Source organism: Ambystoma mexicanum, chromosome 6p (genome assembly GCF_040938575.1).
Source record: "Ambystoma mexicanum isolate Mex_15411 chromosome 6p, UKY_AmexF1_1, whole genome shotgun sequence".
Lineage (NCBI taxonomy): Eukaryota > Metazoa > Chordata > Amphibia > Caudata > Ambystomatidae > Ambystoma > Ambystoma mexicanum.
The window spans coordinates 363,216,435-363,244,300 of NC_090935.1; the positions used below are offsets into that span (position 1 = coordinate 363,216,435).

The 27,866-nt window shown below is 46.4% G+C and overlaps 1 protein-coding gene across 2 annotated transcripts in view; it reads right to left on the minus strand.

Annotated features, from left to right (window-relative positions):
• SLC1A3 (solute carrier family 1 member 3) overlaps positions 1-27,132 on the minus strand; it is a 278,893-nt gene extending 251,761 nt beyond the window's left edge. Inside the window, exons 1-2 of one of the 2 annotated variants that reach the window (XM_069627140.1) lie at positions 26,975-27,132; positions 19,379-19,654 (exon numbers count right to left, since the gene is read on the minus strand). In XM_069627140.1, the coding sequence (XP_069483241.1) occupies positions 19,379-19,559 (181 nt within the window). In that variant the 5' untranslated portion in view covers positions 19,560-19,654; positions 26,975-27,132. Of the gene's footprint in view, positions 1-19,378; positions 19,655-24,917; positions 24,940-26,974 lie in introns of those variants that run through there. The other variant, XM_069627141.1, reaches the window with a different exon arrangement.
• Positions 27,133-27,866: the final 734 nt, after the last annotated feature.

The window sequence follows — 27,866 nt, forward strand, 5'->3', positions numbered from 1 at the left end:
ACGTTTCTGTTCTTTGCTAATCTGGCCATCTGCCATCACAGTGTGGTCTTCATAGCCCTTACTCTGCACGAAGGGCCATGTAAACTGCATTTACCTGGGAAGCCCAATGTGTGACATTAGGCAATTGATATGCTGTACATAGAAATCACTCAAAGAACAATTCAAGCTGCCCAAACGGCTCATCTCTGTGGGGGTATTTAAATAGCTACCTATTGCACAGCTGAAGATCCTGGGTTTGGCCTGGTCTTCTGGGACAAATACAAACTACTGTTGCCCTTGTGTACGATTCAAACATAACCCATCGATAACCCCAGAAGTAGGGAAATTAGAAGGAGGAGGCAGTAACTTTCCATTGAGTTGGCTGGGACATGAGCATACATGCTTCTACAAAACTCCTTCTCAAACTTCTCCAAGCTAGTTCAAGTACACCTTTGTGCTCTAGAGTGCAGGGCGCCATGACTTGCTGCAGCTTCTGGGATGGATAAAGGGAGATGAGAAGCAGCCATATCACAGAGGACATCATCAAATCCTGTATTACATAATAACATAGCAAAGTGTAGTCCTCTTTCCATTTACTTATACCAGAAATAACTTTATCAGCTCCAAAATAATATTGTCCTATTACAATCCTTCACTGCCTGCCAATACTAAAGGCCAACTGACTATCCCTGTTAACATAGGCAGGGTAAACCACTGCTAACAATGGTGGCTGGGGTAATATATCTATACAACAATGAAGGTTCCACCATTTCACCTTCTTACTTTGCTTTTCTGGTATAACAATCAAAGGGACAAACAAAGCAAAAGGCACACAAGTGTTTTGCTAGTTATTGAAAACTTTAAATAGAAGCCGTATTTATTGAAACAATCTATTTAGGACAAATATATAATCATACAACATAAATCAAACATTAAATGAAATTGTACCAAGGGACAGTACGTTGGACGAATAGGGTCAAGAAAATGGAAGACCCAAAAGGTGTAATAGCCTTAATCTCGGCAAGAGTCCCTTCATGCCAAAATGGTGCAAAAATAGAGAGGCAAGGAATATAAGAAAAAAGAATGGAAAAGCAACTAAATGCGAGAATGCTAAGGTACAAAGATCAACAATTCCATCCAGAGAAATATGACCAAATTATCCAATCATTTGGGTTTTCTTTTGTTATCATCATATGTAACCATTATTATTTGCAACAAAGAAATCGATGTCCGACCAATTCACTCAATTCATTGTCTGCTCCATTCCCTGTGGAACCCATGTAGTGCTCGAAAGAGAATAATGCGGCCTCGAATATTTATGCTGCTGATGAGCAGACCGTGAAACTAAATTGAAAAGTGGAAGTATGTTTGTTAGGAGATGGAATGTTCTCCATCTAAATGTGTGCTGCAATGTGAGTAAGTCCTTGTAGGCTATACAATGGATGTCATACTCTATATACTTGGCTAACATAACATACTCATATGAGCATTTACTCTTCCTTTGATCCACAGGAAGGTGTCCGTTAATACTTGGGGCATTTGTTAGGCGTGAACTCAGTCTGGGGGCTCTAGCGGACATCCGTGACCCCTCATGTGGGGTCCTTGTCCCTGGCGGCCTCTCGGTTTTGTAAAGATAATACAGAGTAAGTTGCATGTAATTTAGATCCTCTGTGTGCAAGGCATAGAAATGGAGATACGGTACATAGTCCCTTTGAGGTGTGAAATGCATGCAAGTGCAGACCTGTGTGTAACTACCCACGACCAATGCATGTTAAAACATACTGTGGCATCAGATAATGCAATGACAATGTCAACTTGGCAAACGTCTGTTGTTTAGTGTTGTCTTTTTCTGTGAGGGGGATGGCTCATTGAGTCCATAGTCTAGCAGTCAAATACAGGGGGAATACCTAATGGGCATATGCCTGATGGAAATTGTCTTCATCTAAGTGAGAGGTAGGAATTCCTCATTAAGTCCATGGTTGTAGGAATCCAGTCTGTGGATCCATCGGATTTCTTTCTCCAACAGACCTCTCTGTATGTTTGGTATCCCTTCCACTACCTCAAGTATCCACCATAGTAAATTATTCGGTGAATGTTGGAACTCAATGTAGTGATTGACCATAGGTGCCATGGCATTTTTGCACCAAATTTCTGATTCATGCTCTGAGATCAAGGTGTGAATTGACCTCATAATTTACCCCACGTAGCGAAGACCACATGGCCATTCAATGCAATAGACCACTTAACTGGTTTTTCAGTTGGTCAAACTTCGGAGTGTCCAGATCCTCTCACCTATTGAATGTTTGCATTTTCTTCATAAATTTGCAGGCAACACAGTTCCCACATGGAAAGTGCCCAGTTATAACTCGTAGATTCCATGGACGAGTTCTAGGTCCTTCTTTGATGAACTGAGAGTGCACCAGATGTTCTCAGAGATTATTTGCCCATTTAAGGATGAAGCATGGTAATGGTTCTACTGTTAAGTTGAGCTGTGCCAATGGCCAGTATTTGCATATCCATTTTTTAACCTGAAATGTGTGTGTACCATGTGTGAGAACACATGTCATTTATTTATAGATGTCATCTTCTGTCCAGTTTTTGGGAGTCAAGAGGGCTTCTCTGGCTGTGAATATCTCCCATATTTGGGATCCGGTGAGCAATTTTCTGGGATAGGCACACACTCTAAGCCTTTCATCTAGTTGTTCCACGTGTTTGTAAAATTCATCTAAGGAGATGCAGTTACTCCTGATTCTTAAATATTTACTGCATGGTAGATTTTCTTTGATATGCATGGGATGATTGCTATCAAAGTGCAAAAGGGTGTTTCTATCGCTAGGTTTGCGGGAAGTATCATTCATCTAAGGAGATGCAGTTACTCCTGATTCTTAAATATTTACTGCATGGTAGATTTTCTTTGATATGCATGGGATGATTGCTATCAAAGTGCAAAAGGGTGTTTCTATCGCTAGGTTTGCGGGAACAGGCTACATTCCAGTGTCCCATAACAATGTCTGATTACTAGGTCCAGAAAGTCAATTTCTGAAGGACTGTATTACATGGTGAATTGTATATTGTGATTACCCTCATTGAGCCAGGTTAGAAATTATTTTAATCTTTCCTCTGAGTCATTCCATATAAATACCACATCGTAAATATACCTTTTCCAGCACTTGTGATGTTCCCTAATGGATTCTGGTCTGATAGGACGTGGTCAGATTCATATCTGGCCATGAATAGAATTGGCAGACTCAGGGCAAATGCAGCCTGCATTGCGGTGCCATTAGTGTGTAAGAAGAAGTGTTGATTGAACATGAAAAGGTTTTTACATAAAGCTAGAGTCGTAAGTTCTACAATGAAGTTCTGAGGGACACTTATCTGTAAATTATGTGTATTTAGGTCTTCCCGTATGCATTCCATAGCTTGATCTTGCGGGATACTCGTATACAGTGATTTTTTTGTTCATCGTGACAAGTAGTTGGGTTCTTGGATTCAAGTTTTCCTACTCAAATATTTGAATGGTGTGCATTGTGTCTCTTAAGTTTGTTTCTGTCAGGACACTTGTGGGCTTCAAGAAGGTGTCAACGAATTTGCATAGGGGTTCCAGAATTGAGCCACATCCAGACACTATCGGTCTTCCAGGAGGATTTTCAGGATCTTCATGAATTTTGGGAAGGGCACAGAAAGTGGGGATGCGTCCCTGTGTACTATTAAGAAATTCTTCTTCCTTGTTGGACACCCAGCCCTGTTGAAGTCCATAGGCAACAGTTTCGGAGATACTGTGACATAGATCCTTGGTGGGACCCTTTCTGAGTACTGTGAAGCTGTCAGTATCATTCAGTAGAGCATAGACCATATCTTGGTATTGAGTAACAGTCATTATCACTATACAACCCTCTAGCTTCCCTTCCTTCTTTCGATATATTGTGTTTGATATGATATGATATGGCATTTATAACGCGCTTATACACAAGTGTTTCAAGGTGCGACTTATTTTGAGGTTTGTCTTTTTATGCTTGAGTGTATTAAGATCCCTCAAGATACATTTTTCAAACGTGAGACTGTCTCAGGGAATTTGGTTCTCAAGTGGGGTAAATGTTGATGATAAATGGAGACCTGAGTCTGTTCCCTCATGTGTTCCGTTTGTTCCTTGAAGAATGTGTGTAGTCGCACAGTTCTCAAGAATCTGAGAACTTGCATCGCCATGTCAAACCAATTATGATATGATATGATATGATAAGGCATTTGTAACGCGCCTATACACAAGTGTTTCAAGGCGCGACGAGGCAGGGGGGGAACAAGGGGAGACAGACAACGATCTTACTAGGCCAGGTGTCATTCAGATCGCGCAAGTGCAAGGGTAGAGGGGAAGGGAAAAGTGCATGGGGGAAAGGGAGAGGGGAAAGTGCAGTACAGGGTTATTAGCATACAGCATACAGGATAAATAACAAGGGCCAGCTGGTGGCAAGTGCGAGGTAAGTGCAGACAAGTGCTGGGAAGGGGGGCTGTATGGATACAGACACTGTCCCGTAGTGCAGGGGTTGCCGTGGAGGCAGTGCAGGGGAGAGTGGCTGGGCCGAGAACGGTGAATGGCCCAGTTGCAGATTCAGTGCAGTTTCAGTAGTATTAGCAGGGGAGAGGGGGAGAGAAAGCGGAGGCAAAGAGGAAGGTTTTGAGGTGCTTCCGGAACCGGAGGTGGTTCTCCTCAAGTTTCAGGGAGGTAGGAAGGCTGTTCCAGAGGGAGGCCCCTGCAGTGGAAAGAGATCTGCCCCCAACTCGTTGTTTGGAGAAGCGGCTGACCCTGAGGGAGTTGGAGGCGGATGAGCGAAGAGCTCGAGAAGGAAGATATTTAGGAAGAGAGAGTTGAAGGTATTTTGGCCCAAGGCCCCAGACGGCCTTGTGGACAATGCAGAGGGTTTTGAACTTGATCCTCGCAGTCACTGGGAGCCAGTGTAGTGATTTCAGTCCTGGAGAGATACGGTCCCTGGGCTTGAGGCCAAGGACAAGTCTTGCAGTCCTGTTCTGGATGAGTTGCAAAGGGCGGAGAGTAGAGGCGGGCAGATTAAGATAGAGGCTGTTACAGTAGTCCAGCTTAGAGAGAACCAGGGCTCTAGAGACAGTGAGCTTATGGGGGAAGGAGAGGAAAGGAAGGATACCTCTGAGGAGGTGTAGCTGGTAGTGTGACTTCTTAGATACGTCGTATATGTGAGGAGAGAAGGAGAGTGTGGAGTCGAAGATGACCCCAAGGTTTTTTGCCTTGCAGGTAGGAGCAGGAAGAGGGCCCAGAGAGGCCGGCCAGAGAGCAGCAGGGAAGGAGGGAGTGGGAGTGCCGATGAGTAGAATCTCAGTCTTACTGGCATTAAGGCAGAGGTCGTTGGCGGCACACCATTCCTGGATAGCAGAAAGACAGTCAGAGATGAGGGAAGGAGAATAGGAGGCCGAGGGTAGCCTGAAAATGAGTTGGGTATCATCCGCATAGCACTGAAAGTAGGGGCAGAGAGCGGCGATGTGGTGGGCGAGAACTGCCAGATACTGGTTGAACAGCCTGGGAGAGAGGTTAGATCCCTGGGGGACACCACAGGTAGAGAAGAAGATGTCAAAGAGGAAAGACCCCAGTTGGACCTGGGAGGGTCGATTTGAGAGGAAAGAGGTCAGCCACGTCAGAGCCTGACCAGTGATACCGAGGTTATCACGGAGATGGTTGAGCAGGATGGTATGGTTGACAGTATCAAAGGCAGAAGAGAGATCAAGCAAAATGAGAACACATGGAATGTTAAAGTTGAGATGGTACAAATGAAAGGCCTTTCGATAGTATGGAGACCTGTGTGGGAGAAAGTTCTATTTTGGCCAGGTTGAATATCAGCATAGTCTGGGGGTCGTTTATAGCTGCAAGGACCATCTCCTATGTCTCATTCATCTCCTCCCTGTTCTGTATAGTTGTGTCAATGGAGGGGGCCCCCAGTTGTCTCCTCCCAATTCTCCTCTGCCTAAAAAAGGGGTTGAGGAAGGTGGGTAATTCCTGAATGTGGTTTGTTGGTTATACCTAGTATTGTCTTCTATAGGGGAGCTACTGCTCGAATCTGAGAAAGTGACCCACCTTCTTCTTCAAGAGGTTCTCTGTTGTGTTGACGAAAGTCCTTGTCTGTTCAGGGTTTCCAGGTAGTTGTCCGTTGTGTAGGGATATATTTGCTCTGATTTGAATTCACGAATGTCCTTTGCCAGTTTTTTGTCTTTTTAGTAATAGTTGCAGGTTTTAAATCATCAAAGTGTTTGTTACTAGCTCGCAGTTGGACGCGCGCATTGGCTAGTAATGTTTTTGAGAGGATATTTTCTTCTTCTATGTCTACATCTCTCTGTACCCCTGCTCTCACTCTTTGGGCTGTAGTAATTGTAAATACCATTAAATCGCAACTACACTTGGTAGCCATGTGACTGAAATTTGTGGTATATTCTTTGTCACCTAAGAACAAATAGGGTGTGTTTCTAACTATTAGGCCTGCTGGTATAATATTGGCCTTTAAGTATTCACATGAAAAGTGTTCATGTAGCTCTGTCATGAAGTTTATTTTTTAAAGTTCATCGCTCGTATTAAAACTGGAAACCGTTTGGTTAGTGACGAAGGGGTGCAATAATGAGAGGCCCCTGATCACCTCTGCCCACTCCTATGAGCAGGGTGCATAGTCTCAGACCACAGAGACCTTTTAACTGTGATATTAACCAGCCAGGGGGGCATTTATTCCTCTGTTACATAACTGTTGTTAACTCTGTCCCCAGGTCTTAGGACTTCCCTCATGCGATTAGAGCGCCCTACGGAAAATACACAGCTGCAGGACCATTTCCTGCTGCTAGACGCAGTACTAGCGCCACTGTCGCCACAGACCACAGAGAGTGCCCAGAGCACCCCATCCCTCTTTTCGGGTAAGTCCAGTAGGGTGACAAAATGGCTTCTTAACATTATAGGCTAGTTTCAGATATGATTTAAAATGCGCATACATGTGTTTACAGGGTTGTTGAACATGCCCTGAGGAAGGCGATCTGTTTGCCACTTTCGACCGGCGAAATGTGTAACACCTGTGGATTCAGCTTAGCTCTCAGTGTTTTCCCCGTACACCACTGTGATGCCACACACACATAGAAAAAAAACTCCCAAAAAGAAAAACAGAGTATTTAAGACATCCTAGGTGATGCCAAGAAAAAGAAATACAAACAGTACAGACAATGAATTGAATGATTTGGTCGAACATCAATTTCTTTTATGCAAATAATAATGGTTACATATGATGATAACAAAAGAAAAATCAAATATTGGATAATTTGATCATATTTCTCTGGATGGAATTGTTGAGAAATAAGGGAACAAGTACCTGTGTACCATACCATTCCGGGATTTAGTTTTTTTTTTCCATTCTTTTTTCTTATATTCCTTGCCCCTCTATTTTTGCACCATTTGGCATGAAGGGACTCTTGCAGGTATTAAGGCTATTACAACTTTTCAGTTTTCTATTTTCTTGAACCTATCCAAGGTACTTTGACATGTAATGTTGGATTTATGTTGTATTATTATATATGTGTCCTAAACAGATTGTTTAAATTCATATGGCTTCTATTTCAACTTTTCAATAACTATCAAAACACCTTTGTTTTGTTTTGCTTTGGTTGTCCCTTTTGATTGTCATACCAGAAAAGCATTGAGTGGGATAACAGGTCCAGATACCAGATTTTACTAAATTAGATTATAAACAATTAATAAGAATGTCAAATGGTGGCACCTTTTTTGTTGCATGCAACTGACTATCCCCCTGACTTTGATTCAGTTAGTGTAGCATCTTATAGCTGCTGACATTGGTGGTGAAGTAGATACCTTCCTGTCCAGCCAGATTCTCAACATAGGCAATTTATATTGAACAATATAAACTCTAATATTAAGATGTGCTTCAGAATCTGGTTCTAACTACAAAAACATGGGTAAAACTATGTTTTAAAGAAATTGCCAACACGGAGAAATGATTGGACAAAAGCTGAAGGCGTTCACTTACATTAATAGAAAATTTGGATTGTGTAAAAGTTCTAATTGTACAATTCATAGCAAAGGCATAGCTTGCTCTGTAATATTGGGGTGAGGTGTTATTGTGAGATTTCCCAACAATGGAGGGTACTCCACTAAAAAGGATAGTGGGGAACCAGCACATTTTTATATACTTTGTTTTGATTGTTTGCACCACTTGCCCATGCAAGATATGGAAAAGGATTGTTTCTATTTTTAGTTGCGATTTTTTCTATTTCAAGGAAGGGTGCCCAGGATCGATTTCTCATTGGGGATCAGCACTGGCACCACCCTGCATGGAAAAAAAAGTGAGGATGGGGAAGGTAAATGTGGTTAGAAGTGAATTTAGGCATGGTGCTCTCCACCTATGAGCGATCCACAAATATGTGTGGGCTACCAGATTTTTAAAGGTTTTGAACTGTAAATATTCATGGGTCACTTGTCTGTTCTAACACCCCTAACCCTATTCACATATATTCATGCTCCTACACAGAATTTGGAATGGGACTGTCCAAGCCCGTCCCACCCAACACACACGGGAGTACCATTTAACTCACTGAGCTATGTGGAGAAAGCCATGGCTAGTGTTGTTCCATGAGTGAGCTGAGGCACAATTCAGCCTGATGTATGGCCTATATAAGCAATCACTATTATTATAAATGGAGCAACACTGTAGTCTGATAAACTGTTCATGGGTGGGTCTTCTTCCACTAGTGCACGTTTAAGAACATCACTTCTAGACAACTCCAATGTTGGCAGCTAAAAGAAAATAAGACAGAGTGATGTAAAGTGTTTTTTAAGGAGCACATACTTCGGTCGAGTAAGCTGAAATATGAGCCTGCGTTTCTTAATTCCAATTTTGCAATGTAAGCAGCATCCTATAACTCATCCCATCTTTAGTTATGCAACAACATGCAATTCTGCATAATTGTCTTAACAAGGCTATCATGAGTATAACAAAGCTACATCAAAAACATTAAACCACATGGTAAATCAACCAAACAATATACACGTTTTCTTAGAATAAATGTGTTAGACACAGTAAGTGTAATTCACTATGGGAGGGCAGAGGAATACACAGATTGTGTGTCTGTAAAATATTTGCAAGGCAATCCAGCAATGAATGTGATGCAAAACTATAAGTGTGTTATTCTCCACAATACAGTTTCCAAAACAAGGATTGAAACAACTGTTGTGCGTGCTGAAATCAGTGAGCTCCATTAATTTACTGTGAGTGTGTTTTGAAAGATGACAAACTTGGTGAAATAGACATCTGTCTAAATATGATTTAGTGTTTTACTGGTGTGGTTCATACAGTTGTATGGGCATGTAAGGATATGTTCCCTGATGTGCAGGACAGCAATCCTAACATAGCTCAGTGGGCTGGGTACCCACTGCAGGGATTTGTGTGATCTCTATATCAGAAATTTGATTCTAGGTATGGCCAACATGGTGTTTCATCATCCAAAGTCAATAAAATGATTACCATTATGTTAGATAATAGTATTGCCTATTAATGGCATGCAGAGACTAAGACACGGGCCTATTTATAAGAGGTAAGCATTTTAGCACTGCCTACCCGAAAAAGGCTTACATTACATACATTGCCATCTACTAGATCAATTCCATATGCTCATGTGAAAAAGAAAAGCCAAAGGGTGGTCTAGTGTGGCCGGGGGGATAGCTCAGGGGCAACACGCTCACCTTGGAAGCAAGACGACACAGAACAACACAGGTTCGATCCCCGGTTCCGCACTTTCTAAATTAGCTATCATATCATATGAGAAGCATATTTTAGCCAAGATAATATATTCCCCAGCTAGCAATCTGGGGACAGTGATATACTTTGGATTGCTTAGCCATAGTAGAGTAATCTGCATGTGAAGTATGAACATTTTGCTCACTAACTCATCTCCTTCATTAAAACTCATATCTCCTTCATTAAAACTCATATCTCAAAAATATGCATAAACAGAGCTCCTGTGTTTCCCCATCTAGGGCATAAAATGTTCTGCAAATGTTGAGCTCTGGTCATGTCTTTCTGCTCTCTCAACAAATTGAAAAGTAATGTTCCTATGATGAATGCAGGATTACAAGGAGTAGATTTACAGAGGAATATGGGTATCCAAGCTGACAAGGGACAGCTTGAAGATGTACAGTAAGGGGGCTACATTTCAAAAACACTTTTAGCACCACTAAGCACTCCATGTAAACTCCATACAGTTGTGGCTTTTCAGAAAACAGCACTTTGCATTCTGGGACTTGTAGTTTGGCTTTTCCAAAAACGTTGGCAACAAACGCCACTTAGCTGCTACTTTCCTACAACTATCCAGTCTCACCTGAAAGCAAAGGATGCAGTGCTGGAAGTTCTACCCACACATAGCATGAGACAAATTAAGATTTGTGTAAACTGTTTAGTGTTGTATTATCAAAATAAAATGTGCATTTAGCATTGTTTGAAACAGGCATTGGCTTGTTGTTGCACGTTTTGTGATTAAGGAGTGCAAGTCCACAAAGTATTTTTTATTTTAAACCAAGTAAAAAGCTATTTGAATTTTTTCAACTTTTTACTTTACATTTCCTTTTGCAAATGAATCCACTCAAGGGTGTGGTAGAAATGTAAATTTAAAATGGAGATGACCCATCACACAGTGAAAATTAGCAATTTCCGGGAGGATGTGAAATTCGACATGTAAAAGGGTCACTGTAGATGAGCTCGCCCTCTTAGTCATTTCCCATCAACTGCTGCCTCATGGGAAGCACTTGACAGACTAAAGAACACAGCAAGAAGCGTTGAAGGTGTGACTGCAGGTGAGGCCATTGGCAGTGGTTGAAGTGGGCAGGAGCTATCAGGAGCAGAGTACCCCTACATTTGTTTTTTTTTACTGTTCACAGTTCCACTACTTTTTACAACAATGTTTATCATTTTCACCAGAGTGGTTCTTTTTGAAGTTGAAACATACGTCTTCAGTTTACCACCCTATAGCGGTTTCAGCAACACAGAAATCTGTTTGACCGTACATTCAAGATGTCTGAATGACATCTCAGCCGGGAGGAACTCTATACGGCTTCATCTTAGCAATCGGACGTTGGAGGAGGTTCGGCTATCTCCGCCTGATTTTTGGAAAGCGTGTGAAGTTGTTATCTCAGATTAAATGCTTAGATGTTACAGTTGATAAAAGCCCAGACCATTTCCGTGGGATTGTATGTTACCGCTAGGAGGCTAAATGGGATTTGCCACTTCATGCCGCTGGACAAGTGTGCGGTTATAGTAGGGGCCTTTATCGAATAGTCACTTGGAGTGCTGTAATGCACTCTTTCGGGATACTTCAGGACCACCGACTATGTATCCCTCAGGCTCTATCAGACCAGAGGAGATCTAAGGTTTTCAGTCTTGGATCCAGGCTTTGTAATAAATTACCATATGCTATTGATGACAGCACACATTCCTCCAGTGGCAGGCCCCTGTTGGCATAGCTGCTGTTCAGGTAGGTGTTAGGTATGGGTTCAGCAGAGTTTAGATCAGCCAGTAAAGGCGATTGATTTCACCAGGCCATATATAAACGTTACAACTGACTGACCAACAGAGAGAAATCAGAGAAAAACAATACAGAGGACCTCCTTCCTTTGCCTGTTCCACCCACATGGCTGTCAATCTGGTCATGCACAACACCCTGGAACATGTGCTGCACCTTGTTCCCTCCCGCCTACCCTCTCTCCCAGTGGAGTCACAGTTCACTACTTGTTTTGGCACACTACTATCGCTTGCCATTCGGAAGTGCACACACAGCTGAACAGAGCCTCCCAAATGCCAACAACCAGATTCGGCTCCACTATTGAAGTGGAATGACACGCCACAAGCTCCTATGCCCCAGGCGCTGTGCTGTACAAAGTACGGCACGATGGAGGGCCTGTGGGGTTAGGCGCGGGGTGGGGGAGACAAACGGGCGAAGAACAAGGGTAGGGGCCGCCAAAGTGGCGCCCCCAACCCCAGCGTTGCCCAGGAGGAACACAGCACAAACGGGGGAAAGGTGTGAGAAAAGCAACAGGGGGGCAGGAGGAAGTCCGGCCCCTCAGAGGTACAACAAAGGGCCAGGGGGGTATAAGTACCCCAGCAGAAACCAAGGAAAGCACAACCAGGTAAGGAGCTCACCTCATTCGGGTAAGCTCCCAGGGCCTGGAAAAGGGGGAGAAGGAAATGTTTTGCCTCTGCGGGCTTTTCGTGTCTTTCTGTTCCCTCCCACTGCAGACAGAGCGGTGTAAGAGAAGAATTCCAGCAAGCCGGGAGGAGAAGACTGAGGGGAGCTGGAGCTGCGAGTGCCCTGCGGGCGGGTCTCCAACGCGGAAGCCAGAGGTCTGCGGGCACAAGGGAATACGTCTGCCGGTTGAGGAAGAACGCCACGGTAACTGGAGGCAGCCGGACGGAACCAGGAAAGCAGCTGCTGGGCTGCCATGAGAGAACGCCAGCCATAGAAGAGGTCGGACGATAGCATCGGCAGCAGGGACAGTCTCTGCGTCGTGTCCTGCGTAGGGTGAGAAGGAGAAGTGCGTATAAACGCCGTACAAAGCCCGCGAAGAAGAAAGTAAACAAGTCGAAGGAGCGACAAAGAAGAGGCGTGGCTTGGACGGAGCACTAGGAACTTAAAGGGACAGGCATGTAATGTTTCTGGTGTACTGAAAACGGAGGGGAAAGGCCCGGCTGGGAGGAGTGCAAACACACGAGGCACAGATCAAGGAGCTGATCGACGGAAGCAGGCACAATTAACGCGTTGTGTGCTACAACTGAGGGGAAAGGCCCGGCTGAGCGAACTACAGCAAAACACGAAGCAAATCATTGGGGCCAGCCGGCACATCAACGGTGGATCAACTAGCAGGCTTGGGTTCTGGAATACCAAAACCAGGGTGCAAAGTAGGGGCAGATACAGAGGAACTAATTGGCCAATCGGTTGCCCACACAATATTAAAGGCAATTTGCACGAGATGGCAGAAGAAAGGGCAAGAAGGGCGCAAGAATTCAGCGCACGGGCCAAAAAATCAGAAAAAGAGTATGGAGCACAATGGGTGCTGGATGTAATGCAGACGGAGGAAAGGGCAAGGGCAATGTCGCCTTTACTGCTAGAGGATTCCAGCAGCAGCGAAGAGGAGGCTGTAATACCAAAAGGCCAGAAAAGGGCGAGAGAGGCGACAAGAGGATCACAGGAGCAGCCGTAGGAGCCTAGGAAGAGGCAAAAGAAAGGAAATAAAAAAGGTACTGTAAAAATTGATCATAAAATTGGGGACACAATTGTAAAAATGTTGAAAATATGCATCACGGCTCAGGGTAAGTCGCCCAGAACCCGTGGAGGGAAGGAGAGAAAGCACAAAAAGCACAGGGTCGAGCAAAGGGTGGAAACATCTGAATCAGAAAATAGTGAGGACGAAGAGAGGGACCACTTGCAGGCATAGGTGAAATGGAAGGGGGTAATGAGTAAAGATAAACAGAGAAAGGCAAGGGTAGAAGGTGCAGGTGACAGTCAGGGGGCAGGAGGACCAGGACCAGCAGACATCGGGGCCTCCATACCCCAGGAGGTGGCACAAGGGGTAACGCCATGGTCTATTCCCCAGGGGACGACCACCAGCTTACCGGTGACACCGGCAGGGCCTACCACTGTAACAATACAAGAATCAGCCACAGTTATGACAAAAATATGGCAGGCCCACGGTCGGAAAAGGCACCCAAGGACGCTCTATGAAGGCACAGGCATGGTACATTAATGAAAAGGTGAAGGAGAAGTTATGAAGAAAAGAATTCATAGATATCTTTTCGTTGCTAGATGTCCAAAAGAGAGGTCAGAATGTATCAATAGAGGACATAAAGGAGGATGAGAAGGGCTTATTAAAAAGGGCACCAGTACCAAGGAATTTTGATAATTGGACGGCGGCTTTCCAAATAATGTCCACTATTATACTACAAAAATACCCAGAAGACGGTGTATCACTGGTAACATACCAGCAGAGAGTCTTGAAGGTTTACAAATCATTTGGGGGGGGTGCATGGAAGGAATATGACCATGAATTTAGGAAAGAAATTGATTGCTTCCCAGATATAGGTTGGGATGAGGAAAATTTCAACCTGTACATATTCAATGTGCGAAAAGAAAAATGGGACACCAGGGAACAGAGTAGTGTGGGAGGTTATCACAGGAAGCAATATTGGCAAAACGATTACAAATATAATAACAGAAGATACGAGAGCAATTATGGCAGAGCAAGGGATCGGAGTTTTCGGAGCAGGCAATACAGTTCACAGAGAAGTTGGCAGAACAGCATACTACCAACAGCCCAAAGAGGTGGTAGGGGGATCAATGGGTCAACAAGGACAGAGGCAGCCCAATGTCGAAATTTCGAGAATGGGATACCATGTAGCTGGTGCAAGAAATGCAAATTCAGCCACAGATGCGAGAATTGTAGGGGGAGACATAGTACCGCTAAATGCACCAGGGCAACAACCAGCACGCACAGGGTCCCGGAAAAACGGAGTTAAGAGAAGAGATGTGAAAGGGGCCACACCAATTAAGATTGAGAACATGGAGAAGTGGCTATGGGTTTTTCCAGACCAGGAAGTAGCAGAGACAATCAGGAGAGGTTTTCAGGAGGGTTTCGATATTCCATTCAAAGGGCAAGGGTCCCAGAATACCCCAAAAAATCTAAAATCCGCCTTAGAGAACAGAGAGTTAGTGGGCAGGAAAATCAGGAAAGAAGTGGAACTGGGGAGGATAGGGGGCCCCTACAAATCCCCGCCATTTTTGGAGTACATATGCTCACCATTGGGACTGGTCCCAAAGAAGGAGGTAGGCGAATTCTGGTTGATTCACCACCTATCATACCCACCAGGGGCATCAGTGAACGATGGCATACCACAAGATGCAGTGTCAGTGACTTATTCAGATTTTCAGGAAGCAGTACAGGTGGTCAGGAAGGCAGGAAAGGGGGCATGGATGGCGAAGGCCGATATAAAGTCAGCATTTCGCCTGCTACCAGTCAATATGGAATCACAGAGGTGGGTATGCATGCATTGGGAGGGCGAGTATTTTGTTGATAAATGCCTCCCAATGGGGTGCGCCATCTCATGTGCATATTTCGAAAAAGTGAGCTCGTTCTTACAATGGGCACTCACAAAGGTGATGGAGGAGGCACAAGTAGTCCACTACCTGGACGATTTCTTATTTGTGGGGCCACAGGGTTTCCGAGCTGTGTAGGGCTACCTTGAACAAATTCATGGCATTAACAGAAGACTGGGGTTTCCCGCTGGCGGAAGAAAAAACAATGGGCCCAACACAAATAATCCAATTTTTAGGAATAGAAATTGACTCACAAAGAGGAGTGTGCAGGATCCCGGAGGAGAAAGTGGCGGACCTACTAGGAACAATCAAAAGCCTGAAAGGGAGAAACAAGGCCACTGTAAAGGAATTACAATCACTAGCAGGTAAACTAAACTTTGCTGGTAGGGTCATACCGCAAGGCAAGATATTCCAAAGAAGGATTGAACAGAGAACAAGAGGGGCCAAGGAGGGGCACCACAGAGTCAGAATAGGTGGGGGAATCAAGAAAGATTTGGAGGTGTGGGGTGAATTCCTTAAATCATTCAATGGATCCGTGATCTGGCGCTCACCCATAAACGAGGAGAACCAGAGGGTGTTGTTGTTACAGATGCAGCCGGGGGATTTGGTTTTGGCGCAATATTGGGTACAGAATGGTGCACAGAAAAGTGTCCAAAGGCATGGCAGGAGGCAGCATGGAGGAGTAATATTACATTACTGGAGCTGTTTCCTATTTGGGTAGCGCTGTGCGCATGGAAAGCAGAGCTAAATAACAAAGAGCTAAATGTTTGGTCAGACAACATGGCAGTAGTGCATGCAATAAATAATGGAAGCGCATCATGCCCGTTGGTCGTGGAATTAATGAGGGCAATAACATTGGGTTGTCTGAATAACAATGTTGGCATAAGGGCGAGGCATATCGCCGGAGAAGCAAATGTGGTCGCTGACGCCTTGTCTCATTTCCAGTGGGGCAAGTTCAGAGAGCTGCGGCCGGATGCAAAAAGGTTAAAGACGCCCACGCCAAAAAAGGCATGGGTCCCTATGGGGCTTTTAGGGTTGGGGAACTAGTAGCGCGCAACACAGTTGCAGGGGACGGTCTAGCAAGAAGTGACGCCAGCATAGGGTCCAAAGGCATGTCAATACTGCTGAGGAAATCAAAAACAGACCAAATGGGGAAGGGAAGAGTAACAGAGCTGAATTGCATTAAAGAAAGGGAGCATTGTCCCAGGTGCATCACCCAAAAATTTCTCGAGGTACGGCCGGAAGTCGGGGGACAGCTACTGATACACAGGGACGGCAGAGCGCTCAGCAGATACCAGTTCCAAGCAGTGCTAAAGAAAGCTATAGCAAAAGCAGGGTGGGATGCAGCAGAGTTTGGGACCCACTCTTTCAGAATAGGGGCAGCCACGTCAGCATGGGCGGGAGGCCTGGGAGCGAAAGGGGTAAAGAAAATTGGGGGGTGGAGGTCACAATGCTTCAAAAGATATATAAGAGAAAATTTGACTCCTCTCCCATCCATCCATGCAGATACGAGCCACTACAAGTCGGCATGGATAGTCGGCCATTCCCTTGTGACCCGGGCAGGCAGGTGGATCAAAGACTTCAAAGAGGGTCTGCATTTTAAAAAGACAATAACGTCCTGGTGGGGCCTCCCAGGAATGCATTGGGAGGACATTCACGATCGGCTATCGGACCTGATCGGGTTCAGGGACCCACCGGAGTACCTGGTAATCCACCTGGGTGGTAATGACCTGGTCAAAACAAATAGGGGCAAACTGATGCGTAACATGTGCGAGTCCCTAAGGGCTATAGCACACTTCTGGTGGAAAACCGAAATTTTTATGTCTGAGATAATTACACGCAGAGTCTGGTATGGGGCACACAGGAGGCATGCCATTAAAAATGCAAGAAAAAAGCTCAACAAGGCAGTAGAAAGGTACTGTAGGAGTACGGGGCTCTAGTTTATAAAGCATGGCTTGTCGCAGAACAACACAGAGATGTTCCACCAAGACGGCGTACACCTATCCAGCAAAGGGATGGGGATTTTTTCAGATACCATTTTTAGAGCCTTAGCAGAGCGAGGATGCAGATAGGGGTGCTTTTTGGGGGGACCTGAGTGGCCGAGGCGACACCCACTCAGGTGTGGCGGCACGTGTCCAGGAACGGATGCCCCAGGGCAATGAAGTCTAGCCGAGGAGAAGGCTGGGCATCCACTACCCCTGGACACGATGTGCCCAAAAGCGAGTTGGTGTCATTTGTTGGTTATTGTGATCATTGTTTTGGTGTTATTTTCTGTAGAAAATAAACAAGCCTATGGCCTATAATTTTCCCACGAACAGAAACCTGTCTGTCATGTTATTTCCATTTTCCAGGGTATTAGGAACTAGAGCAAAGGGGAGCCCACACTACTCAGCCTATGCCCCAGGCCCCGTGCTGTACAAAGTACGGCACGATGGAGGGCCTGGGGGGTTAGGCGCGGGGTGGGGGAGACAAACGGCGCGAAAAACAAGGGGAGGGGCAGCCAAAGCAGCGCCCCCACCCCCGGCGTTGCCCAAGAGGAACACAGCACAAACGAGGGAAAGGTGTGAGAAAAGCAACAGGGGGGCAGGAGAAAGTCTGGCCCCTCAGAGGTACAAAGGGCCAGGGGGGTATAAGTACCCCAGCAGAAACCAAGGAAAGCACAACCAGGTAAGGAGCTCACCTCATTCGGGTAAGCTCCCAGGGCCTGGAAAAGGGGGAGAAGGAAACGTTTTGCCACCCAACCCACCCAGCAAAAGACAAAGAGTAAGAAAGAAGGAGGAGCCGGAACGCTGAGTACTCTCTTTGGTACACGGTAGAAAGTCGTAGGCGGCGGCACGTGTCCAGGAACGGATTCCCCAGCGTAACGAAGTCTAGTCGAGGAGAAGGCTGGGCATCCATTACCCCTGGACACGATGTGCCCAAAAGCGAGTTGGTGTCATTTGTTGGTTATTGTGATAATTGTTTTGGTGTTATTTTCGGTAGAAAATAAACAAGCCTACGGCCTATAATTTTCCCACGAACAGAAACCTGTCTGTCATGTTATTTCCATTTTCCAGGGTATTAGGAACTAGAGCAAAGGGGAGCCCACACTACTCAGCCTATGCAAGCCAGGCCCCGATCACAGGGTCTGAATGAAGGTATCATCTACATGTGATGAGCCGAAACACAAACCAGCCATGCAGGATTTTCAGGGTTAAATGAGCGCTGACTCCGGGTTAAAGCGGAAATGCAGAAATTGAGCAGCGACACCCATAACACTCCGTCAAATTTACAGAAGCCGTATATTTCATTCTGTTGTAATCTGTCAATTTCAAATGCATATTATTGTGCAGTGAAGCAGTTGGGTCGTGGGGTTTCCAACCTTTAGCTGTCCAAATGTTTCCAACTACAACTCCTATCAGCATTAGCCAGAATAGTCAATGTTGAAAGATCATGGGAGTCGCAGTCCAAAACACCTGGACACCCAAAGCTTGCAAATTCTCGTACAGTCACTTTTAAGGTAAAAACAGGTGGAGGAACTTCAGTACAATTCACCACATGAAACAAGGGGTTTCCTAGGTGATTGTTACAAGAATTCAGGGCATAATATTTGAAGTAGTCATTAAATCCACTTATTTTGTATTTGGCGCTCTTCTTCTTAGGCTTACGTGACTATTGGGGCCATACAGTCAAATATGCCAAGCAGAAGCTAGGCAGCGTGCACATCTTCACTCTTTTTGTGTAATCGCCAGTTTCTGTTAAAAATGGCCTTGCATAAATGAAAGGCACTTACTAAATTGGCCAGTAAAAGGAAGTTTATAAAACATGTAGAAGCACTCTTGCTTTAGCTTGGCTATTCAACTGAGCCTGTTTCATTTGCCATGGCAACCTTATCTATGGGACGCTGTGTCTGGGGCGCCGAGTCGCTGTGCGCGACAGGTCCTTGGCACCTGCACCTCTCGCTACACACACTTTGGAGCTGCTGATTACCAAAGCGAAGGCAACCTAGGAACCCAGGCCTACTCCACCTATGCCTCCATTTATGAGTGGGGATCGCGTGGGATATTTACCCCGGGGTGAAAACGCGGGTCACTTTCCCAGGCAGTACCTTCCCTGTTCCTCATCCCACGCGACTCCGCCTCATGATTAGGGGCCATTTTTAAAATAGGAGTTGCTTAAAATATCACATGTTTTACCGTTACCACCATACTCGTAATGAGGCGGCGTGTGCATTGCTTTCAACAGGTGATCGAGCACAGCAATGAACGGTGTCACTCACCTACAACAACGGCGATAACCGTGAAGAGGACGAAGCCGTTGCGTTTCAGGAAGCCCTTGACGTCGTCCTTGGTGATGTTCTGCACCTTCTTCTTGGCCAGCAGCGTGCGCTGGCGGACCCCCTGCTGCAAGCGCTCCATCCTGCTGCCGGCTCTTGGATCTTCGCCGTTACTTTTGGTCATTGCGGCTCCTGGAGGCACCTTCTTCCTGGTAATGAGCTATGGTATCACCTGGCTCCACCACAAAGGCTCAGGCCTCAGCGGGGTGCCAACAATGGCTGAAAAGCAAGACATACACGAGTGAGTTGGGGCGGAAGCACATCACAGCACAGCAACATCTGCCAAGGTTTGCTGACAAAACTAGAAAGGGATCTGCTTTGGGGCACAGCGCTGAGCGTCTTCAATGCTTGCCTCAATTATCGAAATATGCGTACTTGGGAGATGACATTTCTGATGTGAAAAACACTTTACTTACAGTTGCTGCCGGTCTGGAAGCTGCTATGTAAATATGCCTATCTATCTATCTATCTATCTATCTATCTATCTATCTATCTATCTATCTAGCCATCAATCTATCTATCTATGGGTCAATCTATATCTCTCACTCTCGCTCTGTCGATGAATCTCTCTATTCCCATATATATCTCGCAGTCTCTCTATCAATCTATCGGTCTTGCTATCCATATCTTGTACTCTTTCTATCTATTGCCCTATCAGGCTGCCGATCTAGCCATCTATCGATCTATCTATATATCTGTCTGTCTATCTATCTGTGGGTCAATCTATATCCCTCACTCTCGCTCTGTCGATGAATCTCTCTCCACCTGCATCTATCTCGCATTCTCTCCATCTATCGGTCTTGCTATCTATATCTTGTACTCTTTCTATCTATTGCCCTATCAAGCTGCCGATCTAGCTATCTATCTATCAATCTATCTATATGTCTGTCTGTCTATCTATCTGTGGGTCAATCTATATCTCTCACTCTCTCGCTCTGTCAATGAATCTCTCTTTTCCCATATCTATGTCACATTCTCTCTATCCATCTATTGGTCTTGCTATCTATATCTTGTACTCTTTCTATCTATTGCCCTATCAAGCTGCCGATCTAGCTATCTATCGATCTATCTATATGTCTGTCTGTCTATGTATGGGTCAATCTATATCTCTCACTCTCTCTCTATCGATGAGTCTCTCTATTCCCATATCTATCTTGCATTCTCTCTATCCATCTGTCGGTTCTGCTATCTATATCTTTTACACTTTCTCTTTCTGTCTATTCCCCTATTAGGCTATCTATCTACCCAGCTATCCAGCTCTGTGTCTGCTTTTCTATCTATCCATCAGTCCGTCTCTCGCTCTTTTTTTAGCTGTCCTTGCCCTCTCGTGCCTTATTTTCTCCCATCTCTCCCTCCTCTCTATGTCTCCACAATGTAGGAAACACATCTAGATCATATATGAAGTTGCACGCCAACCTGCACCTCTTCGGTGGTTGCCTCTCAGTGTTATTCAGGCTCTGGCTGAGAAAGCCCTGCAACTGCACAATACGCCTGTTACCATTGATCTCTTTGCGCCAGCGGCTCTCAAAATACAACATTTCGAAGTGGCAGAATTGTTCATTTGTTTACAACATGGATTATTTTAAATACAATATTTTACGACTTAGGAGACGTGTTTCTGGTCCGCTTGAGCACACTTGGAGTCCATCACACAGCCACACACTACTTTTAGCAATAAGTACGTATCTCGCTGGAGCTGCCTTCATGTAAACATTCCCTTCTCTTTCAGACACCTTCGAATATACACTCCTGATTTCTGCAATCCTGATATGTGACCTGCTTTGGCTGCACAGAGTGTATCACACACACTATCCTTCCCTTGCCCTGCACCCCCTGGTTGTTTCATTGGTACCCTCCTTCCTACACCGCTTTCCACCTTCCCTTACCCTACCCTCCACAGACTACAGTCTGGATATCCTGTGCCGGGGCACAATACGCCAGCACCCAGACAAGCCGTAGTGCTTTCAGACCATATGGGGCCAGATTACAGAAACGTTGCACCAGTGCAAGTGCAGGTTTGCTCGGTATTCGCACTAAGATAAGGTTTGGAGTATTTCTAAAACCTTTGCAGCGTGACAAATGGAGTTTGGCATAGCATGAGCACCAGGGCAAAAATTCCCTACTGCAAAAAAGATACTTTTGCCCTGTTGAAAAGTGACTTTGCACTGCTGAAAAGTGACTTTGCACCGCTGACACACACTCTGATTCAAGGAACTGCGCAAAATGTATTTTTGCAGGGCAACGTCAGTGGAAAGTTCATTTTGTCCTGCAAAAATGATTTTGCACTGACTTTGCACTGCACAAATGCACTTTGCACAGTTCCATGAATCAGGGTTTGTGTCAGCAGTGCAAAGCCACTTTTCAGCAGTGCAAAGTCACTTTGAACCGTGCACAAAATTCCATGAATTGGGCCCACATTCTCAATGCATTTTTACGCCTCTGCAAACTTTGCCGTAGTGAGCTATATCACTAGGGCAAACTTTTCTGTTGTTCAAAAATTCATAGACACTGTGTCCTTTTTGCCCTAGTGCAATTTTTCCCTTGGTCCCTGTTACATGCCAAACTGCACTTGTCATGGTGCAATGGTTTTCTAATATGTCCCAGTGTTTTTAAGAATAGGGTCAACTTTGCCCTAGCGTGAATACCGTGCATCTTTTGCACCGACCGGAGCAAAGTTTCTGTAATCTGGCCCCTGCTGCTTATTTTGTAGCAGTATAAATGAGTTTGAACGTAACATACATAAGCCCCTCCTCACCCCCTTCCTACCTTTCAAGCGTATTGATCCCACCCCAGCTTCACTCATGCTCTGCCCTTTGACCTTTTGTACTACCCCTCAGATCATGGTCTTGTTACCCTGAGTAGGGACCGAATACACCACATTTCGCACAAACTGCAATGCTGTAACACCACTACGCTGCAGTATACAAGATGAGTAACAACAAACGTCTGGTTGCGTGTTTGTGTGCGCATGTGTCTTTTTGTGTACACGCATGTGTGTTGGAGCATGCATGTGAATGCGCGGAAATGTGCGTGGCATCTCGCTCGGTGATAGATCCTCGTGCAGGGACACCTCTGTACCAGTGTAATTAGAAGTTACTCTGACCCGGGAACGTTGCAAGGACACCTCTGTACCAGTGTAATTAGAAGTTACTCTGACCCGGGAACGTTGCAAGGACACCTCTGTACCAGTGTAATTAGAAGTTACTCTGACCCGGGAACGTTGCAAGGACACCTCTGTACCAGTGTAATAAGAAGTTACTCTGACCCGGGAATGTTGCAAGGACACCTATGTACCAGTGTAATTAGAAGTTACTCTGACCCGGGAACGTTGCAAGGACACCTCTGTACCAGTGTAATTAGAAGTTACTCTGACCCGGGAACGTTGCAAGGACACCTCTGTACCAGTGTAATTAGAAGTTACTCTGACCCGGGAACGTTGCAAGGACACCGTTGCAGGGACACCTCTGTACCAGTGTAATAAGAAGTTACTCTGACCCGGGAATGTTGCAAGGACACCTCTGTACCAGTCTAATTAGAAGTTACTCTGACCCGGGAATGTTGCAAGGACACCTCTGTACCAGTGTAATTAGAAGTTACTCTGACCCGGGAATGTTGCAAGGACACCTCTGTACCTGTGTAATTAGAAGTTACTCTGACCCGGGAACGTTGCAAGGACACCTCTGTACCAGTGTAATTAGAAGTTACTCTGACCCCGGAACGTTGCAAGGACACCTCTGTACCAGTGTAATTAGAAGTTACTCTGACCCCGGAACGTTGCAAGGACACCTCTGTACCAGTGTAATTAGAAGTTACTCTGACCCCGGAATGTTGCAAGGACACCTCTGTACCAGTGTAATTAGAAGTTACTCTGACCCCGGAATGTTGCAAGGACACCTCTGTACCAGTGTAATTAGAAGTTACTCTGACCCCGGAATGTTGCAAGGACACCTCTGTACCAGTCTAATTAGAAGTTACTCTGACCCGGGAATGTTGCAAAGACACCTCTGTACCAGTGTAATTAGAAGTTACTCTGACCCGGGAATGTTGCAAGGACACCTCTGTACCAGTCTAATTAGAAGTTACTCTGACCCGGGAATGTTGCAAGGACACCTCTGTACCTGTGTAATTAGAAGTTACTCTGACCCGGGAACGTTGCAAGGACACCTCTGTACCAGTGTAATTAGAAGTTACTCTGACCCCGGAACGTTGCAAGGACACCTCTGTACCAGTGTAATTAGAAGTTACTCTGACCCCGGAACGTTGCAAGGACACCTCTGTACCAGTGTAATTAGAAGTTACTCTGACCCCGGAACGTTGCAAGGACACCTCTGTACCAGTGTAATTAGAAGTTACTCTGACCCCGGAATGTTGCAAGGACACCTCTGTACCAGTGTAATTGGAAGTTACTCTGACCCCGGAACGTTGCAAGGACACCTCTGTACCAGTGTAATAGGAAGTTACTCTGACCCGGGAACGTTGCAAGGACACCTCTGTACCAGTGTAATTGGAAGTTACTCTGACCCGGGAACGTTGCAAGGACACCTCTGTACCAGTGTAATTGGAAGTTACTCTGACCCGGGAACGTTGCAAGGACACCTCTGTACCAGTGTAATTGGAAGTTACTCTGACCCGGGAACGTTGCAAGGACACCTCTGTACCAGTGTAATTGGAAGTTACTCTGACCCGGGAACGTTGCAAGGACACCTCTGTACCAGTGTAATTAGAAGTTACTCTGACCCGGGAACGTTGCAAGGACACCTCTGTACCAGTGTAATTAGAAGTTACTCTGACCCGGGAACGTTGCAAGGACACCTCTGTACCAGTGTAATAAGAAGTTACTCTGACCCGGGAACGTTGCAAGGACACCTCTGTACCAGTGTAATTAGAAGTTACTCTGACCCGGGAACGTTGCAAGGACACCTCTGTACCAGTGTAATTAGAAGTTACTCTGACCTGGGACTGTTGCAAAGGAATCATGCTTACCCTCATACATGCGCGCGTTATTCAGAGCCAGTAAGTAGCTCGGTGGGATAGTGCACTTGCTGCAGTGAAGCACGCATGGCTGGAATGGGGCCAGTCGCGCCACAGGTGAGTTGACTCAGCATTTCCGCCACTGCGGGATGGATGATTAAGTGCAAGGGAACTGAGCGTGAGTTGCAACTATCACTGGCGAGTAGATGATATTTGCTCATATGAAGTCAGAGTTTGACATCCTGTGCTTTTTGTTCTGCAACTGTTGCACTAGTAGTTACAGTTCATATATGAACTTTGTCGAATGACATTTTATGAATGTTGTATGGTTCGTAATAACTTTGAATAAAGTTGATGTTAATGTGTAAGGTTCTATTAAAGAAATGCACCGTAAAAAAAAGGAACACTTGCTGTTAGCTCTGCACTTAGTCACAATGCTGCTCACAGGTGACTTGCTACCCCACACAGCTGTCACGCTGCCCTGCCTCCTGCCTGCTTTGCTGTTACTGACCTGCTTAAACTCGCCCCCATCCGCGTGCCTGTGTTTCGCTCTCCATGCGCCGATCGTCTTATCTTCCAGAATATCCGCAACAGCAGTGCATTCCGCATCCCAAGCCGCACGCGCGCTATACTGCCGCGCTAGTGACTCCCGGGGTAGTCACTGAGCAGCGCAAGATGCCCACCGCCCCCTCGCCGTGCACTGCACGGGGCCTCGTGCCTGTCCGGCCATTGCTTCAATGCTACAGGGGCGTATGGTCCACCCAAGATGCGGACGAGTGATTAGCTGCCAATTTTGTCAACCGAACGGGACCTTTGCTTTGAATCCCGGCTCTGGTAACTGACCAACGATTTTTGTGATTATGGGCAAATCATTGTCCCTCCTCTGCACGAAATTGATGTGCAAATGTGAAAGTCAGAGTTATGGAAAGCTAGTAGAGTTGCTGTGCATGTAACCATCACTTCCGGGCGCATTCAATGTTATTTCATGAAACGTCTCTGGAAGCTGAATCAGTGCTGTACATAAGGCTTCCTCAAATAGCACTGATTTTTTATCACCTTGTAAAAGGGGCGTGCGACTGCTGCTCTTGATTCATGGAACGTTTTCCTATGGGATTGCACCATTATAAAACACTTCCATGAATCAGATTGGGACAGATGGGATGAGTCGCCTCTATTCAGGCCGAGCAGCGGGCATGGTCTGGTCCATTCAACCGGATTTATTAAGTGACTAATTGGCTTTTGTGGAGCTCAGCTGAGAGCAATACAGCATCAAACGAGGTCACTGGTGGGACAGGGTCAATGGTGAAAAAGTTGTTGAGTGTACGTGCCCGCGTGTGCAGCTGCTTGCACGGGAGAGCAGTGGCAGAGTGTGCGTGCCCGCGTGTGCCGCTGCTTGCACGGGAGAGCAGTGGCAGAGTGTGCGTGCCCGCGTGTGCAGCTGATTGCACGGGAGAGCAGTGGGAGAGTGTGCGTGCCTGCGTGTGCAGTTGCTTGCACGGGAGAGCAGTGGGCGAGTGTGTGTGAGTGCCCGCGTGTGCAGCTGCTTGCACGGGAGAGCAGTGGCAGAGTGTGCGTGCCCGCGTGTGCAGCTGATTGCACGGGAGAGCAGTGGGAGAGTGTGCGTGCCCGCGTGTGCAGCTGATTGCACGGGAGAGCAGTGGGAGAGTGTGCGTGCCCGCGTGTGCAGCTGCTTGCACGGGAGAGCAGTGGGAGAGTGTGCGTGCCCGCGTGTGCAGCTGATTGAACGAGAGAGCAATGGGAGAGTGTGCGTGCCCGCGTGTGCCGCTGATTGCACGGGAGAGCAGTGGTCGAGTGTGTGTGAGTGCCCGCGTGTGCAGCTGATTGCACGGGAGAGCAGTGGGAGAGTGTGTGTGGCACGCGTGTGCTCATACCTGGTTTGTCTCGGGTTTCTAAAGGGGTGCGTTCTTACTTCCTTGACCGTACGTCAAGATTTTGCTAGGCCCAAAATGTGGAAATAATAAATACTTTGGGGCAGACTTAGACTGACTTATAGTGCAAAGCTGGAACGGCTGGCACAACAGGATGGCATATGCCATTGGAGTCACCCAATACTAGCCAGTTTGACGAATTAGTGTGACCAATTGTTTTGATCCAAAATCCACGGACATTTTTAATTTGCCACTAAAAACATCAAAAGTATGTGCCCTGAGGTTCTACTGAAACAGTTTGCAACAAAAAGCAGCAACCAGCGGCCGGGACACCTTTCTTCCTTGTTGCACCGGACGCATTGTGTTGTGCCAGTCCGGGCCCCTGTGAGTGCTGTACGCACAGACCCCCGATTCAGAGGACGCCTCCGGCCCACTCGCAGCACGCGCATTGCGGTGGTGCTTTCGGGTTATTGCCCCCTAAACGTGCAATAGCCACCCCAGGCGCTCGTCAGTCACTCTGGAGCGGTAGCTACGCGCCAGCACCCAGCACCGCAGGAATGCCATCAACATGTGGCGCGGCTAAGAACGCCTAAGCCTGGCAGCGAGGTCTCTAACCTGAACTTCTTTCCCAGAACTACATACACAGTTGCGGAGGCCGTGAAGGAGTAGAGCTGCTTACCTTGTGGAAGGCGCGGTGCCCCGGGGGTGGGCGCTGCGGCGGCTCCGGCAGGTGGGCAGGGAGCTGTGCTGGGCACGGGAGCCAGAGTTGCACTGACTGAGCAGTGCCGGTGTTGCGTGCGACCCTGCATCCCAGTGACAGAATCCTGAAAGCATCGTAGCTCCGCCCCCGGGAGGCCCGGCCACCCCCCTGCAGCTAAAAGTGCGTGTTTTGTATCAATCAAAGGGCTCGTCTTCTGCCTGTTCACCCAGAGCCAACGCTACTTATTCCAGAGATTCTCTGCGCATCTATCAGTGGCAAGCAAGAGGGTGTCATCTCCGCTGCCTCGCCTGCACCATCAGCCTGCAGAGAGCTCCTCTCCTGCAGTCCTGCACCATCAGCTTGCAGAGCCATCAGCCTGCAGAGCCATCATCCTGCAGAGATCTTCCAGGTTCCGGGCATGATGGTTCGGCAGCATCGCTGGAGCGCTGGGAGCCTAGAGTGGCTCAGTGGGTTGCGTGCTTGCTAAATAGCCATGCATTCATTTACAACACAAAGGACATGTTCATCATATACTGTGGTTCGGCAGCATCTCAAGATTGCTGGAAGCGCAGAGAGTGGCTCAGTAGGTTTAGTGCCTGCTGAAGAGATGGTGCACGTGCACTTTGAGCAATCTAATTTCTGGAAGCTGGGTATGGAGTCATTTTGGTGATATTCATTAGGGTCTCTCAAGAATGTTCCACACATGCCTTCTCCTGTCACTGCAGCCCTCTACACACCCCTCTAAGCACCCCATCAGCTGTGAGCATAGCACTCACAGTGGCACTTGCACACACATCTCAACATCAGGTGCATTCACCTGCTAAACCTTCTTACCAGCAGTTTTGGAGAAGACAGGGGATCTCCAGGGTCC